Source organism: Rhea americana, unplaced genomic scaffold, assembly GCF_003343005.1.
Source record: "Rhea americana isolate MKP2758 unplaced genomic scaffold, rheAme1 scaffold_111, whole genome shotgun sequence".
NCBI classification, from domain to species: Eukaryota; Metazoa; Chordata; class Aves; order Rheiformes; family Rheidae; genus Rhea; species Rhea americana.
In genome coordinates, this window is record NW_028185162.1 from 2,136,853 (window position 1) to 2,154,724 (window position 17,872).

A 17,872-nucleotide genomic window follows, 5' to 3' on the forward strand; every position below is an offset into this window, starting at 1 on the left:
CCCCGTGAGGGGCCCCGCGGGCCTCGCGCCCGAGCCTGGCGCGTCCAGGGTGACAGGAAGGAGGGTGGCAGCACAGCCGCGGTCGTTGCCGCCGAGTTTTCCTTAGATCGCATCGCGGTTCCAAGCGGTTTCCCAGACTCTGCATCTTCTACTCAGACCTAAAAACGCGGGATGTGCCTTAAACCAAGGACCGTCCTCATCTGCACAAGTTGGCAGAGCACCGGCCCGGAGCTCCCCAAACGCGCTGGCCCGCACGCCGAGGGCACGCTGCGGGGTGAAGCGCCCGGCTGAGGGCTGCCTGGGAGCTCGCCCGGCCTTGGTGGCTCGGGGCAGCGGTCGCTGGGCGGCGATGAGACCASCACAGAAAGCTAGGTGTGAGCCTGGCCTTGCACCTCTTCCCTCTTTTCTTCCCCTCTTTTCTCGCTCAGCGTTGGGAAGAGTGGTAAGACGTGATCCAGTAGCTTATGCAGCTGCGCTGGCTCTGTCAGCTTTATTATAACTGTCGCCGTGAATCTCTGTGCGCACATGCACTGCCCTGTCCACAGTGATGCCTGAAAATATCTCCTGTTAATTCCCCCAAACGTACAGAATGTTGCTGTTGATTTTTTTTTTTGGAGTGGAAATTATGTTAGCAAGTAGTGGTGCTTACATTTATGGCAGGTAATCCAGTTTTGCAACATTTTAGAGAATTTAAGGACTGTTAACCAAGAGTCTGTCAATCGGGTCAGGCCAGTCAAGGATGTGTGACATTACTTTCAGAGGAAGAAATCTGTGTAGGTGCATTTAATCATATAGTTCCTGTTTATCTGGATGCCTGTGGGACTTCTTGGACCAGAACCCTCTTGTTCAGGAGAAGTACAAGCTGATACCTGGAAGACTGTCCCTAATCCCGAGTGCCTTCACCCTGAGGACACTATTATTGGCAGTAAGCCTTGTACTGTAGTAGGCAGCAGACTTATCATCAGTGTTTTGGAGACAGTTTGGGCAGCTTATTGGGAGCCTGTGCCTGGTTTAATAATGATCCCTGATGGCATCGTTTCAACCATGTGAAAAGGGGCTACTTCAAACACAGCAGCAAAAGCAGTAGCTAAGCTGATAACTTCTTTTCCCCTCTTTTGGAATCAGTTTCAAAGGATTTCCTCTCATTCCTGTTCATTTCACCAGGCGRGTTACAAGAAGAGATCCTACAACTGGCAGACTTGTGAATTCAGAAGAGAGGTGGAGATTAAAAATGTCAAAAATTACTACAGAGCTTCTTTTGGAAAGAGCAGTTCCAAGATCTACTAGGCTGCGAAAGATCGAGACGCTGAAGTAAGTGCAAACAGGCCCATGGAAAATTCCAGCTGAATTCAACATGGGCGATCCTTTTTGTCTTTGTTTGCTTAAGTACTTTTACTGAAATAAAGAGAGACCATTACAAAACACTGGAATAGGAGATGGCATTCTCAGTGCAGGACTGGTGAACATTAGTTCAGCTGGCAGCAGTTACTACCTCTCTTCACCATATGTATTCTGTATATGCCACATTTTTTCTGTAAAATTCTTTAGCGCTAGATTTTGATTTCCTTGTCCTGAGAGGTACTTTACTTGCCCCCTTCACCTCTGTTTTTGATGGCAGTTGCTTAATGTGAATAGGAAAATCACTTCTGGCGTGGATTTTAGAGGATATTATTAATGGCTTTAGCATTATTTTCCCTCCTTTATCCTTCCATCACTTTCCGTCTGCTCTAAATCYAATACCTAGATTATGACTATTCAAGCATTGCAGAGAGCAAAAATAAACTATGACATGTACAGAAACCTTTAAAAACAGTTTTGTTGCTCAGATGCTTAATTATGGTAATTGAAAATAAATATCTTTCCAMGTGTTTAATACAGCGGAATTTTGTTATTTCGGAACTTGTCAACCTGAGTGACTAAACTAGCTGAATTCCAGCTGGTGCCTTTGCTGATTTTGTTGCTGATGCAAGAGTTTTTCATACTTTTAAGTTGTTATTTTTTTCTTTGTGTCTTATGATAAAATASTTCTTTTTAGAGAGAAACTCAAAAGTTTATCTGAGGAATGTATGTTGCAATAATCTGTGTGACAAAGTGATGTTGAGGTGTTCTAGAGTACAGCTTTTCCCATTGAGCTTGATACTGTGATTTTGAAGGGTAATATTTCTAAAAGGTCCATTTGKGGAACATTGTGTTGAGTTTCTCACAGACCTTGTCCCTATCTCATTTCCAAATGGTTCATGCGTGAAACCAAAATGGCACAGTGGTCACAGTCAGCCTTGCAGCCAGCTGAAYTGCAGTCAACCTTTCTTTCTTATGTGCTTTGAGCAACTAGTTAGGCTTCTGAAATGATAAGTGAATGAGAAGCRGTCTTGCGTCTTAAATTTATCTCATTTATTCACGTTTCATTTGCATTTAGAAGGTCTTCTTTTGCTGAYCATAGTGGATAGAGATTCTGTTTATTAAAGAAATTCAGGCTTGCATCCTCAAGAGATGTTAGCTCTCAGGACTGGATGTTCCCTCTGGAGCCGAACTGGACCCCGAAGGGCCTCTTGGAGCCCCTTCCAGACAGATCTAAATAACCTCCATTCTTACAGTGTGTGCTTTTCAGTTTCTCTCAAGAGGGTRTATTTTTCCCCCTCATAAAGTATTTTACATCTTCCTCTTACACGACAGAATGTGCCTGTTTTGGTGGCAGCATTGTGAACTTTAGATATATTCCCATACTTACCAGTGGAAGATTTTGCAGCCAAATTTGCGGTAAAATAAATGTAAACATCAATCACTTTTTTTTTTTAAGTTAGTTCTTAGGAAACGGCTGAATGTTTTGGGAAGCTGGTTTACCTTTAGCCTGAACGTACTCCTAATGCAGAAATAAAGAAATTTTGAGCCAGATCAGCAAAATGATCAAACTTTCCACAAAGCTGTGTAAATGCAAGTGCCAGCGTGAAGTAAAGGGGAGAATAGGACTGGCCTTTTCAGAAACAGTGTAGCCTTTGCTTGCACCAGTTGTAACACTGTAATTTACGTAAATGAGGCAAATGATGCATCTACTGGATTCTGTGGACAAGATAGATCTATGGTCTAGTGGAAAAAGTGTTGTCTCATATTGCTACAGCTTATTTTGTTGAATTTACATTGCAAAGGAAAAATGTATCAAAATTCCTGGAGACGTAATAGTTTTTTTTAGGACCAAGAACTTTTCTAGTGATTCACTGCTTACAACCAACTTTGTTATCCATAGGAAATTTATCACAGTTTCAGATTAGTTGTACATCAAATAATTCAGTAGACTGTAATCTCTGGCTGTGTTTATTATCTCAGACACAGCTTCTCCAAGTATGTGTATTTGAGGTCCAGAATGATACAGACAAAAAACAAACTCTCCCAAAACAAAGGTGGGCTTTGGTCAGATTTACCCAGTGAGTTGTGCTAGATTGAGAAGTGCCACAAAGATGAGACCTTATATCCAGGGAAATTCAGCACTTGTTTTTCCAACAAACTGCAGACAGTTTGTGTTCTCTATTATTTTCAGCCTATCCAAGCTGCAGYTGAAGACTGGAGACTTAGACCCACGGTTGTTTTCCCGTCTGAGGCATCTGCAGAAACTCGATCTCTCTGATAACTTATTGGATAAATTTCCCAACAGTCTAACTTTGCCTGATCTGCGTGTCCTAAACTGCAACAACAACCAGCTGGAAGATGTAACTGCTCTGAAACAGTTCCCTCTGCTTGAGGAGCTAACCTATGAGAACAATGTGTATTTGACAGTGAGTTACTCCCCATCCCTACATACTAAGTGTTAAATGGAGCGAGAAATAAATAGCAGTTATGCTTCATTCTTATACATCACACTTAATCAGCAAGTGTTAGGACATCTCAGAAAGTAGTTAGTCTTTTTAGTTCCCTTTTGCAGATTGGGAAATTGTGGCACAAATTGATGACTTGCCACAAACTGCTCAGAGATTRAAATCCCTGTGTCCTGAATCTCCCGATTCTCCTGGCCAGAGTCCCATCTTGGGCAGCTTCTCAAGCGCCTTACCTTACCTTTGTACTTGTATAAAACTTCAGTGGTGTAATATGTAGTCATGASTATGTAGAAATGTCCTCCTCTTCATATGTTAATTTTTTTTCCATCTAGTGCTTCTGCCAGTCCCAGCCCTGGAAAAGCAGATTTAGTCTTCTGCTGAAAGGTTAAACTTGGAGATTTTTCTAATTTAGGTTAAACTTGGAGATTATTCTAATTTAGGTTCTCTGACTTGTGTGCTGACTGTATGGGGACTTGAGGCTCTCAGTGTAGGCGTGTGAAACTGTAATTTTATATGTGCTTTAGCTGGCATAAGCCATGTTGTCCCAGATGCTGTTCAATCTGTGTGGCTACCTGGTGAACTGGGTTGGGGAACTGGTCTGCCTTAAAAGTTACCGGCTGAAAAACCCTGCTGGTATTCACTTTACACAGGGCAGGCCTTCCTCTGTGTTAGATGCTCAAAGCAAGAAGATGTGAATGGAATACCCCACGTTGCACTCAGGCAGGAGCAGATCAGCCTAGTTACACCGCCGCCACCTTGTGTTGGATGTTAGTACTGCATAAGTGTGAGGTAGGGTTTGTGTCTGCAGAGGTAAAGATCCCAACTTCTAGGAAAATGTTAATTTACAAGTAACAGATGATATTGAGTTGGAAGTCCTGAGAGGATTTTATGAAATGTCCTTTCCTGAATAAATACGTTCTAGTCCTTTTTGGTTACATTTCAATAAAGAACATATATCCGTAGTTAAAGCAAGTACCATGTGTGCAATTTTCATAACCCTAATATCGTCTCTTTCTAGCCCAATGATGACTATAAAGTGATGTTTCTTTTGCAAAATCTCCGGCTACTCAATGGCAAGGATATAACCAAACTGGCTAATCATGTGAGGCATGTCAATAGTCGTAAGCTCACCAGCAAGGTAAGATYTGTGGTTTACTCTTCATATGTGAATGCCTGACAAATAATGACATACAGTGCTGTGTTCAGCTGAATGACAGAGTTGCAGATAGGCATCAAACAGTTATGATAACGCTGATATGATCTGAGCACAGCCCACAGTATGAGCCTTGTTACTACTTTCTCTGCTCACCAATTGCATTTGTTTCTCCTGTTCTGTGTGGCCAGCTGCTGTCTTCAGTTTCAGTCAGTGTGAGGCTTGATTCTGGGTGCTGGCTACTGTTTGTATACCAGGGCTGCAAAGCTGGCAGGAACCGACAGCTGGAAGATTCTTGTGTAGGAGAAAGGATTTGTGCCCTACACAGGAGAGGGGCTAGCAAGATGTGAATCTGGGCCTCCAGTTTTCTGGGACATTCCTATAGGCATTCATAAATGAGAGAATGCAGGTGCTGACAGAACAGCTGCATACACATCTCCATCTAGTTGATGTTACTAGTCAGGCCCCAGAGACGGGGAGCACAGAACCAGGATTGGGATAACCTTGCTTTCTCCAACATATACCAGAAACAAAGATTCGGTCTTTCTTCTTTGGTCATGCGTGTTTGAAGCACTACTTTCACTCTTTGCCTACATCTTAGTTTGTCTCCTGACAGATTCTCCCTGCACACGTCGTGGTCTTGAGCATAAATATTGTTCCATTATGAACAGAGTATTTTGTAGACTATTGCTCTTACTCTTTATGTTCTAGTTAGCTGATCTTGTTAATTCCTTCCAAGTAGCAGTGGTGGAGAGATCAGACACTGACGACTRAGATGGCTTTTTGTGCTAAGTATCAGCTGTGTAATACCTTGTACCGCAAAGGTCTTGGTGAGGGCTGCTCAGCCTGTCATCCTGCAGCCAACTGGGCATGGGTAGCCACTGGAATTATCAGTTATGAGACACAGTATGTTCCCCTGTACTGTTCATTTTGTGCGGGTGCCTGTGCCCCAGATACTTTTCCTAGTGTTATTGCTATGTATCTGGCTCCCCAGTTGTTATTGCTGTGTCTGTAAGGTGTTGAATGCATATTGGGCCTAAAAACTTGTGGATGTGATATTACCCACCAGAAACCCTCATATGGGAAACTGCACTGATAGGTGAGTGTCTGCATCACTGTACCCGTAGTTTAAATGGCTTTTGGAATCACAGTGTCTTTATTTCTGGATGGTGAGAGGGTGTGCACTTGTCCTGCTCRTGTACACACTTGAACTAAAAGAAAACCCAAACATCCCCATTGTCCCATGCCTGTTACAAATTAGGTACTTGTCTGGTATTCCCTTTCAGTATCACACAGCGCAAGACTTCTTAAGACCTCTTGCTGTGGCTTTGGAGGCATGAATTCAGGCATTGCTCTGGATTTGTGTTGACAGTGTCTGCTTAGCCGCACTAACTTAAGCTTTGTTCAGAGGGACTGGATGTCTTGTTAGCTGAACTGGTGGTTTGAAGAGTGACCAAATAAATGGAAGCAATGCCATTATGTAGATAATGAAGCCTCAGGGTTGGCAGCTTCTTAAATGCTTTTACAGGTACTCTTGTGTTTTTCTTCTGTGGTTTTGGCCATATTTTGTTGAGTAAACCCAGTTCTTCTGYCTAGGTTACTGCTCACTGGGAAAAATTCTTCCGTGATCAACTTCCTGAGAAGTATACAGTTGAGCATGTGAAGTCTATCAAGAAAAAATTCCTGAAGTCAGTACAAACGAATGTAGTATATGGACCCAGCTCACTCAGCGAATTCACCCGCTGGCGGGTAGGTCACGCTTCACTCACCCTCTTGTTGTTGAAGCAAGGACTCTGCAGCCTGATTTTGAGCAGATTGATTAAAAATGCTCTATGGATTTGCATTCAGGGACTCTTACAAAGGTGTGGTATCATTTTTTGTGATTTTGCCTGCTAGTTTGTAGAGCAGTTACAGAAGCACTAGAAATAATTGCACACCAAGATTCAATGACTGTTACTGAACACTGCTTTTTAATTTATAAGCGATGATGATACTTAGAGTTATTAACATGACTATAATATCCTTARCACTTAATTGTTTGCAAATGACAAGTAACTAATGGCAGCCTTTAGTCTCCATGATAGAGTGAAGTTCTTGGCTCACATAACATAGACTTAGTCAGCAACACAAACCACCAGTGATGTGATATGTGGAGATGAACTGTCCAGTCCAGCAGGCTGGTACTTTACTATCTGACGCACTGCAGAGTGGTCATCTACAGGAGTCACTGTAATCACTCATTTGCAGTGTTAAGTTGGGCAGATCCTCATGTGCTGGTCTGTCCTGAGCCATCTGCACCATCCAGGTGTTCTGCGTGGTGTGATCAGAGGGGCCATGGCACTGATGCTCCAACCTTTGCTGTATTTCCRTATGATCAGTGATTTCACTGAGCTCCTTTGTCATTGTTGACTTGCACGTACTTTCTCAGGACACAGTCTTACTCTTCACCTCTGTCCCTTTCTGCACACGGCGATAAGTACTCTGGCTATGCAATTGCAGCTGAGGGGCTGCAGTCTCAATATGTCTGAACTCCAGCTTCTGAATCRTGATCCTTTGATTGAGGCATATTGTATAGGGACAGCACAAGGAACTTCTCTGCTCAACTCTGTCAGTACATTTTGGTCTGTCAGCTGAGGGCTCTTCCATCAGCTGGGAAATTCACATAGAATAGTGGGAGCAGATACTAGAAATCCAGTGAAGTATGCCTTGTCATTATGCACCAGAGCTTGGCAGCTGTTGTTTTTTGTCTTTTTGTACATATGCATGTATTTACTTCTAAGGTGAAAATGATTGCAGAAGAGTTTCTGGCATCCTCACTGGGTCTTGAAGAAAATACAGATCCCGTACCAGAGGAAGAGATGGATGAGAATGAGGAAGAAAGTACAGAAAGCCCCAGGGAAGTTGCAGAGGACATCGGTCAAGTAAGTGATTTTTTTCCCCTTAAATTAACAACTTCCTTTTTGTTTTGTACATATTCAGTAGCACTTGTCAGTTTACTTTCTTTGGTAACCTTGTGGCCAGTCCTGGGCCCCAGACTATATTCAACAGCTGTGGCTCATTTATTATGGTTATATTGAAACCTTCTTGGCAATGAGAAAGTTTGGTTGTTATCCAAGAGGAGAGAGCTTCCATTCTCATAGGAGACCCAAAAGATTTAGTGGGTATAGTCCTACCCATAGGACCGCTCTTTTGGGGAAGGATATTTTTAACGAGAAAACTGGGCTGATATGGCTAGAACATGATGGGTTTTGGCCTCTTTGAAATGGCTGCATTTTGAGCCCCATTGGTCTGGGGGACAGATTTGCTTTTCTATATCATGTATAAATCACAAATACCTCAGGCAAGGGAATTAAACTCAGGCAAAATCAGGTTGCCTATGTGATTTTCATTACCTTCTGTCTTCAGGATCTCTGCAGTTTTGACTTGCTTGTGATTTTGGGAATTCAGTCGGTAACTGTGGGAGGGTACTTTTATTTGAATATAGAATGTATCTGACTTCTGCAGAAACTGACAGCATATCTTGTAGGTCACACTGACCCCCAGCAAGAGAAAAAGAAATCATTCAACACCAGGCTCTGGAAACAAGAGGTCCAAGTCTCAGGCAAACACCAAGGAGGAGGCTGCACTTAGTCCCAGAAAGTCCAGTCACTTGCAGGATGACCCAGCTCCTGATAAACCGAGAGCATCAAACCAGCAAGCCAAAGAGGCAACTCCTGACCAGGGAGCTGAAGGGACACATAGGAATGGAGAGCAGTTTCCCAAGGGGCAAAGCAATAGAAGATCCAGCCAGCTGACAGCTGAACAAAAAAGCCAAGAGCAAGACAATGGGGTTGTTAGCTTGACCCCAGTAAAGAACTTCAAGGGCAAGGTATGTCCATCAGCCCTCTGGGAAAGGCTTTTGGCCTCTTGGTCTAACAGAAGGAGCCACGTTCAGATTTCAGCAGAGCTCTGCACATCTTGGAGCTCATGACTGGCCAGGTTTATTGTGAGTTATGGTTTTAGTTTTGTTTTTTGTTTTGTTTTGTTTTAAATCTTTCTCAGAGGCATGAGGGAAGGACCCCCCTGGAGACAGTGAACTCTGCAGGGGATGGATGGACCAGCGCTCTGAGGTGGTGCACTGAAAGCCTGTTCTTAGAAACGGGACTGGCATGACTTGCTTTCAGGTCAAACAGATAGCTGGATGGGGGAAGGTGTTTCCCCCTCAGCTTAGCTCAGTGGGAATCTAGAGGGTTTTCACATTCGTCTGCAGCGGGATATGGGGTTCACTGCTGGGGTCTTCTGGACACATCTTCTCTAAACAGTTTCTTGCTGGTTTAGGAGTCTTGAGCATTGGTGGCACCTCAGTCTCTCCTGTTCTCTGTATGTAGCACAGAGGGCTGAAAAACACTTCAGTTTAACTCAGATTGCTGTGTTCAATAGAGGGGTCTGTTGAGGCAATCTTAGGCATGTCTTTCACACAAACCACTGTCAGGGGAATGAATTTTCTAAATGTGGATGGTTTATTGTAGGAGGATGTCAGTGCAGAGCCATTGCATTTTCTTCAGTGTCACAGCAAAGGCAACAGCCGTGAGGATTTTAAAACGCAGCTCTGGTCCTGTGTCTTCGAGCCATTGCTAGACTGTGGATCCAGGAAAGGTGAGCTACTAAAGCAGTTTGCAGGATTCCCCAAAGCCCCTGGCTCTGGAATCTCAACAGGCTCCATGTGCTAGACCCCTGCTCCTCCTTTAAGCTGTAGTCTTTGTTGTCAGGAAGAGACTTTCAAACATACTTCTTTGACTTTGAAAACAGAAGGCTGAAAAAGCACCAGGCAGCCCTAAACTGCAGTCTTCAGGTGTTACCCATTAACATGGAATTTCTCACTTCTTTTCGTCTTTCAGATCCCATTGTGAGCTCCTCTAGAACTGTGGCAACCTGTGGAGGGGAGTCTGTTTGTCTGATTGATTGTGAGACTGGGATGGTGCTGAAAAAGTATAAGGTAGCCACAGAGGTAGGTTGGAAATGGGAGCAGTAAACATTAAGTGGCAATACCACAATACATTATAATAAATACGTATATGTAAACATCATAATATATTATAAACTGTTCTCAAAGAGGATTTCAAGCATTAGTGTGGACAGGTCTGAAGAGGATGAAGATAGATGGTAAACATTTCTTGGTTATCCTTTTAGCCTGCTTTTCGTTAGTTTAAAAGATTAGTCCACCTCTGTTTTCCTCACACAGGTGTATGTACATGTATCTAGGCTGCTAAGAATGTCTGACAGCAGTCTGTTTTGATAGTCTGTGTTCTTTTGAGGATTGTTTTGAGATTCAATGCTCTGGCTTGAATAGTCATGTCATTTCACGTGAATAATTCTCCTGATGGTTGTCCTATCTCTGACTTAGCAGCCATCCTGCTGACTGTTCTCTTTCATGCTATTCTTAGTTTCTTTCCTGTGCTAGGAGTTTTTCAGTGTTGCATGGACAACTCTCACAATGGTAATCAGCGACAGTCGGAAGAAAACTCATAATATCTTGGCAGCTGCTGGGAGGAGAGGGATTGTCAAACTGATTCATGTGRCGGCTGACTTCTGCTACGGAGAGATAAAGGCTCATAAAAAGCCCATTGCTACTATCTGCTTCAGTCCGTCTCACGAAACTCACCTCTTCAGTAAGTCTCTAGTTCAAAATCTCTTTAGTTTTAGTGAGTAACACAGAAAAGGCTGGGCTTCCTTAATAGGGGGAAATTGTCATCAGTGTGCAAGCAGGTATTGGTACGTGGACACTCAGAGGGACCACGCATACAAAGAGCATGGACAGACGTTACGGAGTGAGTCATGTACATCTCCTACTGCATTAATCTACAGAAGGTACAGATTGTTTCAGCCACAAAGTCTGGCACTTTAGCTGAGGTGTGGCAGCTCCTGTTTCTTGGTCAGTAGCTTCCTGGCATGCCACCTCTCAGGGTGGCTGTCACGCGAGCAGCAGATCAGTTCCGCAGGGATAAGTAAGAAGAATGATAGTCAGAGCGGCCGGCTGGGGCCAGGTAGTGAGTGGTCAGCTGGCAGGGCTCTTGTCAAGCTCGGCAACTGGAGCAATGCAGCGTATAACGGGCTGCTGGATTTCATTTTTTTTCCAGTGAGCAAAACTGTGTGCTTAATTGTTTTTGATAAAGTCTTGTGTCTTGTCAGAAGTTTTTATTAGGTCCTGAGGTAGAAGAGAGCTTTACCACAGCAGGGTCCACAGAGACTGAGGTTTAAGGACTGGTGGGAAATGAACCATTGTATTACAGATTGCAGCTGCATTGTCATGCCTGTAAAGTAAGCTGTTTTGGAGTCATTCTGCCCACACCTTCACCCCCCCCCCCCCCGCAGGACATACTGGTTTTTTTGCCTGGAATTATTCACACCCTGGAGTAACTGCATTGTTATGCGAACCATTAAGAATGTTTTATTTATTTTTTTTTTGTTTGTTTAAACACAGACATCATAGTGAATGCTTTTCAAGAGTATGCTCAGGAATGTAGGAAGTAGCCTAAAGTGATGAGGAGGTCSATAGCACATCCATTTATAACACTTCAGTTGAGAAAGGTTTACGGTCTTGATGGTGCCCTCTAGGTTGCACAGCAAGGTTCATTTATTTGCCCAGATAAATTTATTTTAATAAATTGACAGCCATTATGTGCCTCTTTGGAGACTGGCTAGTAACTTGTTTACTCTTGAATGTGAGGGATRCTATATGATTAGAATCCAGGTTGCTCTGAGGTTGTTTTTACTGTCAGTATATCAGCTTGGGAACAAAGACATTAAAAATATTTCACTCTTCAGATTCGAGCTTGAATTCCCAATGGGAGTTGCTGTAGATGTGAACACAGTAAGCCATGGATATGTAGAATAAAGTGGCGTATGCCTGAGAAGTAGGAGTTGAAACTGGCAATTTAGATTTCCACTAGGACAAATGAACGATCAGAAAAATGAGCTCGAATTGGCACTAATTAATGACCTTGTGAAACCACAGTTTAATAATGGACACCAGGAAACAGACTTTYCTTTTGTCCACTTCTCTAAACGTGTACACATAAAAAATGCAAATAAGTGAATGTGCATGTTTGACAACATCTGTGAAGTGTTGTTAAGACAGGAGCCTCTGTGACTGCTGCTGTGTTTTAATGCACTCTCTGGTGCCACAGGCTTAGCGTATTACAGCCTGTGACACAGGTAGAATTTCCAACTGGCCCAAAAAGAGCCTGATGGGCAGTGGTGCCACTACCTGCTTCTCTTCTGTGCCCCACAGCTGCATCCTATGACAAGCGAATTGCACTCTGGGATATTGGGATTCCAGACTGTGACTACAATTTCAAAGCAAGGTAAAGGTTCAAAAACCAGATGTGGCCAGTGCAGGAGCCTGTAACTGTCACTTTGCAGCACCACTTAACTGTGTTTTTTCTGTTGTTAGCCAGCTGCTGGTGCTGGAAGCCCTCTCTATTCCCTTACGGATTGCCTTGGTCCCCACCTGCCCGGATCAGTACCTGCTGGCTGGCTGTGAAGAAGGCTGCTTTACCTGGAATATAAAACTGGATAAGGAGCAGAAAAGCAGGTGAGAACCAAAAGCTGGGGACGTACATTCACATTCCGTAACAAGCAGGAACAAGCAGCTAATCCTAACAGCGACTTCCTTTCTGTTCAAGGGCTGCTCAAGGAAATCAGCATGTCCTACCAAACTTAGAACATGCTYTTCCCCTCTGTAGTGGCGTAATAATACTAGCGTAATGCTAAAGGTGTGCTCAAAATTTGAAGCCCTGCTTTTATTAATGCTCCACTGATGCTTCMGTGTTACAGACTTCTTTGAAGGAAGGCTGAAATGGGTATAATAGCCTAAAACTAAGGGGGCTGTCATCTTAAATGTGTCTTGAAGGGAGCGTTCATTTTTGGACCAAGTTTCTCTTATAGTAGCACATACCCTAGTTCTGGTATGTGACATTACGCAGGAAACTGGCAGTATACAGGACAACATGAGTTGCCACAGCTATGCTAGAACAGCACATTCTAGGCACCAGAAAAATACTATAAGAAAGGAGCAAGTGAAGTCCTGCCATGCTGACAGATAGTAATCCTGATGCCTACCGAAAGTTAAAACAGCAATAGCTTACGCAAGCGGAGGTCTTGCTGTATTAACTAACCCAGCTAGTGGAAAGCATAAGCAGTCTCAACTGGGCATTCTTCTGCTCATTTTAGCAAGAGGCTCAGTAATGACAGAGCTTCATTTCCTGRGTTGTGTGTCTAAGTGTCCTTTCAGTTCAGTTATCTTTAGGCTATGCCACTAAGATCTTGGTGCCTGTTCAGGCCTTGTGCAGTATTTCACCCTTCTTCTCCTCTGCAGGCCTTTTGAAGCCATATTCCAATTTCCTGATGATGAGGGGGATATGACAACTTCTCACAGGGTTGATGGTTTGGCATTTTTGAATGACGATGTCATAGGTGAGTATAAGCACAATACTCAAATCCACAAAAAGAGCTGGGCGCCCGAGAATAAGGAAGTCYGAAGCCAGTGTGCTGAGCAGAGGGGCTGCTGCATGGGGTTCAGTTACCACTCCTGCAGGCTGTTGGGGGCTACAGAGAAYCCAGTTGTCTTTCACAGTCACCTAGCTTCCTGCAAGACAGGGACGAGAGGCACAAACCTGTCTTCAAGCAGGGAAGATGGACCCGTCCCAGTGAGCACACTCAGCCTGGCACTGCCAAAGTGGAGCGGATGAGTCCTTTTTGCCTTAAAGGCTGGAGGCAGCAGTGTTTTACAGGAAAGTAGGGTTCCCCAGCCTGGAAAGATGCTCAAAGCACTGGGTAGGAGAAGGTCTTTCTGCCACTGAAAAGCTTACACTTGTCCAGCAGTCCAGGAACATAAACATGGGATGAATAATCCTCTCTGCAGCCTCACATTGTCCTGAAACAAGGCACAGGAGGTTGTAATGGTTCACAGGCAGGACAGAACACCTGAACTCAGTGCTAGCCTTTGTTTTGGGGCATTATCAGCAGCTGACACTGCATCTCTTGTCTTTTATCCATAGTTTCCAAGAGCTCTAAACTAGGTTGCATATACTTATGGAGCTGGAGTCGATCATTTGATGGAAAGGGGAAAGCCTGTCAGCGAACGGTATCTGCAGTTATTCTAGCTGAGCTTGAGTGGTCCACAACAGACATGTCTTACCTCACGCTCAGCACCTGCCCAGGTAGGCAGCACTGCTCCTCCACAAGCTGAGGGACAGCCTCTGATCAGCCTCCCTGCGAGCAGCAGGAGCTCTCACCTCAGCACTGCACGCTCCAGCAGAGCGTAGYGGCAGACAGGCACCAGCTCCTATTTGGGAGCTCTGCAGCTGTATTAGCAGGGTTTGGGTTCGGGCTATATAAATGCAGGCATACCATTTCCCACAGAAGGGGGAACAGTTCTAGCTYACRGTGTTMGACTGCCTGYATAGTGCCAACATCGTCTTCCCTGYAGGGTCTTTGAGGCACTCCATTGGTGATAAAGCTTTCCTGAAACCATATTACTACTTACTGCATCTAAAACAAGTGGTAAGCCTTCCACACAGAGGGCATCTGGTCTTTAAAATGAACAAAGAATAAACAAACCTCATCTGATATCCACTTTCCAAAGCCAACTCATTTATTTCAGCCTTGGAAAGTTTAAAAGTCAGAAGAGATTTCCCCAAAACATTTACCACTAGCTTTTCTTTACTAGACTAGAATATTTAAGCAAAATAGAATTTTAATCCAAGGCTAAGTAACTTAGGCTTTTTGTGCTAGAATGTTGTTGAAATGTGACATCCTCTCCTAGGATCTTACAGCACTGTCTTGAGCTGTACTTTATAGAGAAATGCACTCTCAGCTTCACAGTAGTTTTCCAGCTGCTTCTTTTGCTCTTACAGCAAAAGAATATGTGTTCTGTGGTGATGAGAAGGGAAGTGTGTGGATGTACAGTCTCTCAAACTACACCACAGCATGGAGTACTGCAAAAGGAAAACGCTCAGACAAGAGAATCCCTCCCACGCAGGTAGGTCTCATTTTCCCCTTGGAGCCTGAACTGGCTTCTTGTCCTTCCCTGTGCAGCTGCTCAGACAGGTGCCACCTGGCCTGAGTTTCTTAAGCACAATTATACCAAAGCTGGCCTATTGTTTTCTCTAACATTCACCTTTGACTTGTTCCTTTAAAAGCAATCTTTTTAGAGCGTGACCGAGACCATCTTTCAAAACTCAGAGAAACACAATTCTGAAAGGATCAAGGAGCTGTAGAACAAGTCTATTTACCCTTGYACTCTGCAGCCTGACAAGTCTTCCCAGCAGGAAGGGCCTTTTATAACAAAACTTATGCTTAAACTGACATCCTGACAAGAGATTTAATTTCTGCACCTAGTTAACCAGTGTGCAGATAGATACTGATTCACTGACTTGCTGAGGGGGGAAGATAATCATAGCAGCTGTTTGCAGGSAGACCTGCACATACAAAAGCCTGCTGGCTGCTTTGATATGCTTTTGCCACTTTTTTGGTTAGTCCTTTCCTGGCCTCTGGAGACAGTCCTATCTTAGGTGTGTAGTATCCTCCTGCATGATAAAAGATGTTCAAAGAACAGTAACATACATAAACTTTCACTATGACTGTAAGCCCAAATCAACAGGATTGAGGAGCCCAGGAGTGAGGGCTAGCTGCTTTGAATTTTGCCTTTCTGATGAAATCCTTCTACATTAAATCCTAGTCCTTTTGAAAAAGACATGAGAGAACTAGGTCAATGCAAGACAATCAAAAAAAGGTGCATGTCTTACCATGAGAAAGGGGATCCCAGGTTGGTAGGGACAGAGCACTGCTCTGGAAGCAGATTCCACAGCAACCCAGTGGTCAAACCAAGATTTGCAAAGTTAGTATCCTCCAAGTTACATTCCTTTTCTACACAAACTCTGTTCTCTTCCTAGATTCTCAAGTGGCCAGAGCTTCGAGTAAATGGGGAACAGCTGACTGAAGTGCTAATAAACAATGTGATAACAGACCCAACCTTCACTTATCTTGTTGCTTTAACTAGTGTGAACATAACAGCCATTTGGAAGAAGAAGTCATAGTTACTTGTAACAGAACGTTTCATTCCCGTGCTTTGACATAGTGCAGTATTAGTGACTGTTACCCATGTAACCATGAGATTTTCTAGACCAGCTATTATTGTGCAAGAAAACAAAAAAAGGGAAGAGTTTGTTATAACTCATCAAGTCATTGTAAACATCCAGTTTCTTTTACTGTAAGTTTTCACAATTTGTGCATTTGTTTTATAGAAATGACACTTAATAAAACAAAATACCAGTTCAGTTGGCAGTGCTTAGACTTTTTGGAGGGGGGAAAAAAAATAGTAGGAATGGGGCAGTGCTAGGAGAGTTCATCTACCTCATTACTCAGCAATTTCTCATGCTGGAAGTACAGTCACTGGGCTAACACACACACCTGTCAACAGCCTAGCACAAGTATTTGCCTTACGGTTCCCATTAGGAAAGTAAAAATTATTTTAATGAATTATCCATCAGATCAAASAGGACTTTTATCCTCTTGGCAGACTGCAAAACTAGTCCAAAAATCCCCCAAACTAGTGTAGTTGCTGTCAAAAATTAGAAAACAAGTGRGACAAGTAGAAAATCTTCGCTACAAATGAAGGTTTAAATAAAGCATTCAACTAAAATAGCCGTATCACTCTATATCAGAAATACAGTCCATTCTAAACATGATAATTTTATTCAATTCCTTCTTGTTTGTCTTTGATGGCAACCTGTAAAACAAGAAAATACAGACACTAAGACAAGAAGTATCACCAAGACGGAAGTCCAAAGTTATTTTAAATATAGAAGACTGATGATACCTGTAAACCAGAAGAACAACTATGAAACAACAGTGCTGAAGGCACAAAAGAAATCTCTAGACCACATACTAAATAATATTTAAAGTAAAATCAAAACATACTTATGAAAGAATTTCTAATGCTGTTACCTTTTATGAGCATATCAAAGCGTATTACACATACATATACTAAGTTATTCAAAGCATTTTGTCTGCCATACATACATACTTTTCAGCTAGATTGTCTGAGAAATCTGGAGCTGAATATTGGAGATTGTRCAGTAGAGCAGATTTAACCAGCATTTTAAAACAAAACTGTCTCATAAAAGAGTTTTGGCAGGCAGGGTAAGGGAAAGAAGCCTGAACTAGAAAATAGCTTTCCACACTGGTATAGCTATGAGAAATCCAACTCTGGACACCAAAGGCAAACAAAGCACACACACATTTAACTCCTCTAGGGTTGCCAGCGCATTCCCCCCCCATCAGAGCAGCCAGACTTCCACCATCCCTTGACAGGAGCCGTGTGGTTATCAAAGGTCTCAGTTCACTGACTTTTAGACAAATTCATTTCCACGAGCTTGCAGCAGTTCTAACACACTAGCCCTTCTGGTTAACTGTCAAGTACATGCACTTTCTACAATTAAATAAAATACAACTACATAACCAAGCTTACCCTGAACCGCTCCTCCAGAAGGGAGAGTTCGCTGATCAGATCTGTGATGGCATTGGTGAAAGCTTCCTGGGGGCTGTAGTCAGGCGTGGTCTGAACGCGGATGATGATTTTATGTTCCAGYGGGTGCGGCACTTTGTATCCCGCAAATAACACCTGCGGGTCTTTCAGCAACTGCCTGGAAGGGCCGCAGCAGTGAGGGCCCACGCCGCCGCACGAACGGCTTTTTCGCGACCACCCTCTAAAACTGCAACCTCGCCTCGGCTGCGGCAGCGCCCTGCCACCCCGGCCCTGCCCCACTCACGACTTGATGATGTTGCCCAGCGTGTGGTCCTCCTTGTTGATGGTGAAGAGACAGGCGTTGGGCACCTTCGTGTCCTTGTTGATGGTGATCCTGCCAGCCAC

At 43.5% G+C, this 17,872-nt stretch overlaps 2 protein-coding genes across 3 annotated transcripts in view; one reads left to right on the forward strand and one right to left on the reverse strand.

The window, feature by feature from the left end:
* Positions 1 to 1,140: 1,140 nt before the first annotated feature.
* LRWD1 (leucine rich repeats and WD repeat domain containing 1) lies at positions 1,141 to 16,277 on the forward strand. 2 transcript variants are annotated; one of them, XM_085315324.1, is made up of 15 exons: positions 1,141 to 1,311; positions 3,533 to 3,767; positions 4,825 to 4,944; positions 6,556 to 6,708; positions 7,740 to 7,880; positions 8,486 to 8,827; positions 9,468 to 9,594; positions 9,837 to 9,946; positions 10,400 to 10,607; positions 12,230 to 12,302; positions 12,392 to 12,532; positions 13,316 to 13,413; positions 13,998 to 14,159; positions 14,856 to 14,980; positions 15,894 to 16,277. In XM_085315324.1, exons 1-15 carry the CDS (start codon positions 1,232 to 1,234, stop codon positions 16,035 to 16,037), a joined length of 2,259 nt encoding a protein of 752 aa, XP_085171450.1. In that variant the 5' UTR covers positions 1,141 to 1,231; the 3' UTR covers positions 16,038 to 16,277. The 2 variants fall into 2 exon arrangements, with proteins under 2 accessions (XP_085171450.1, XP_085171444.1); XM_085315318.1 differs by lacking the exon at positions 3,533 to 3,767 and having other exon boundaries at positions 1,235 to 1,311.
* Positions 16,278 to 16,676: 399 nt separating this feature from the next.
* Positions 16,677 to 17,872, reverse strand: part of LOC146600935 (ras GTPase-activating protein 4-like) — a 12,052-nt gene continuing 10,856 nt past the window's right edge. Inside the window, exons 20-22 of the mRNA XM_085314742.1 lie at positions 17,772 to 17,867; positions 17,471 to 17,645; positions 16,677 to 16,729 (exon numbers count right to left, since the gene is read on the reverse strand). Coding sequence (XP_085170868.1) covers positions 16,694 to 16,729; positions 17,471 to 17,645; positions 17,772 to 17,867 — 307 coding nt within the window. The 3' untranslated portion in view covers positions 16,677 to 16,693. The remainder of the gene's footprint in view (positions 16,730 to 17,470; positions 17,646 to 17,771; positions 17,868 to 17,872) is intronic.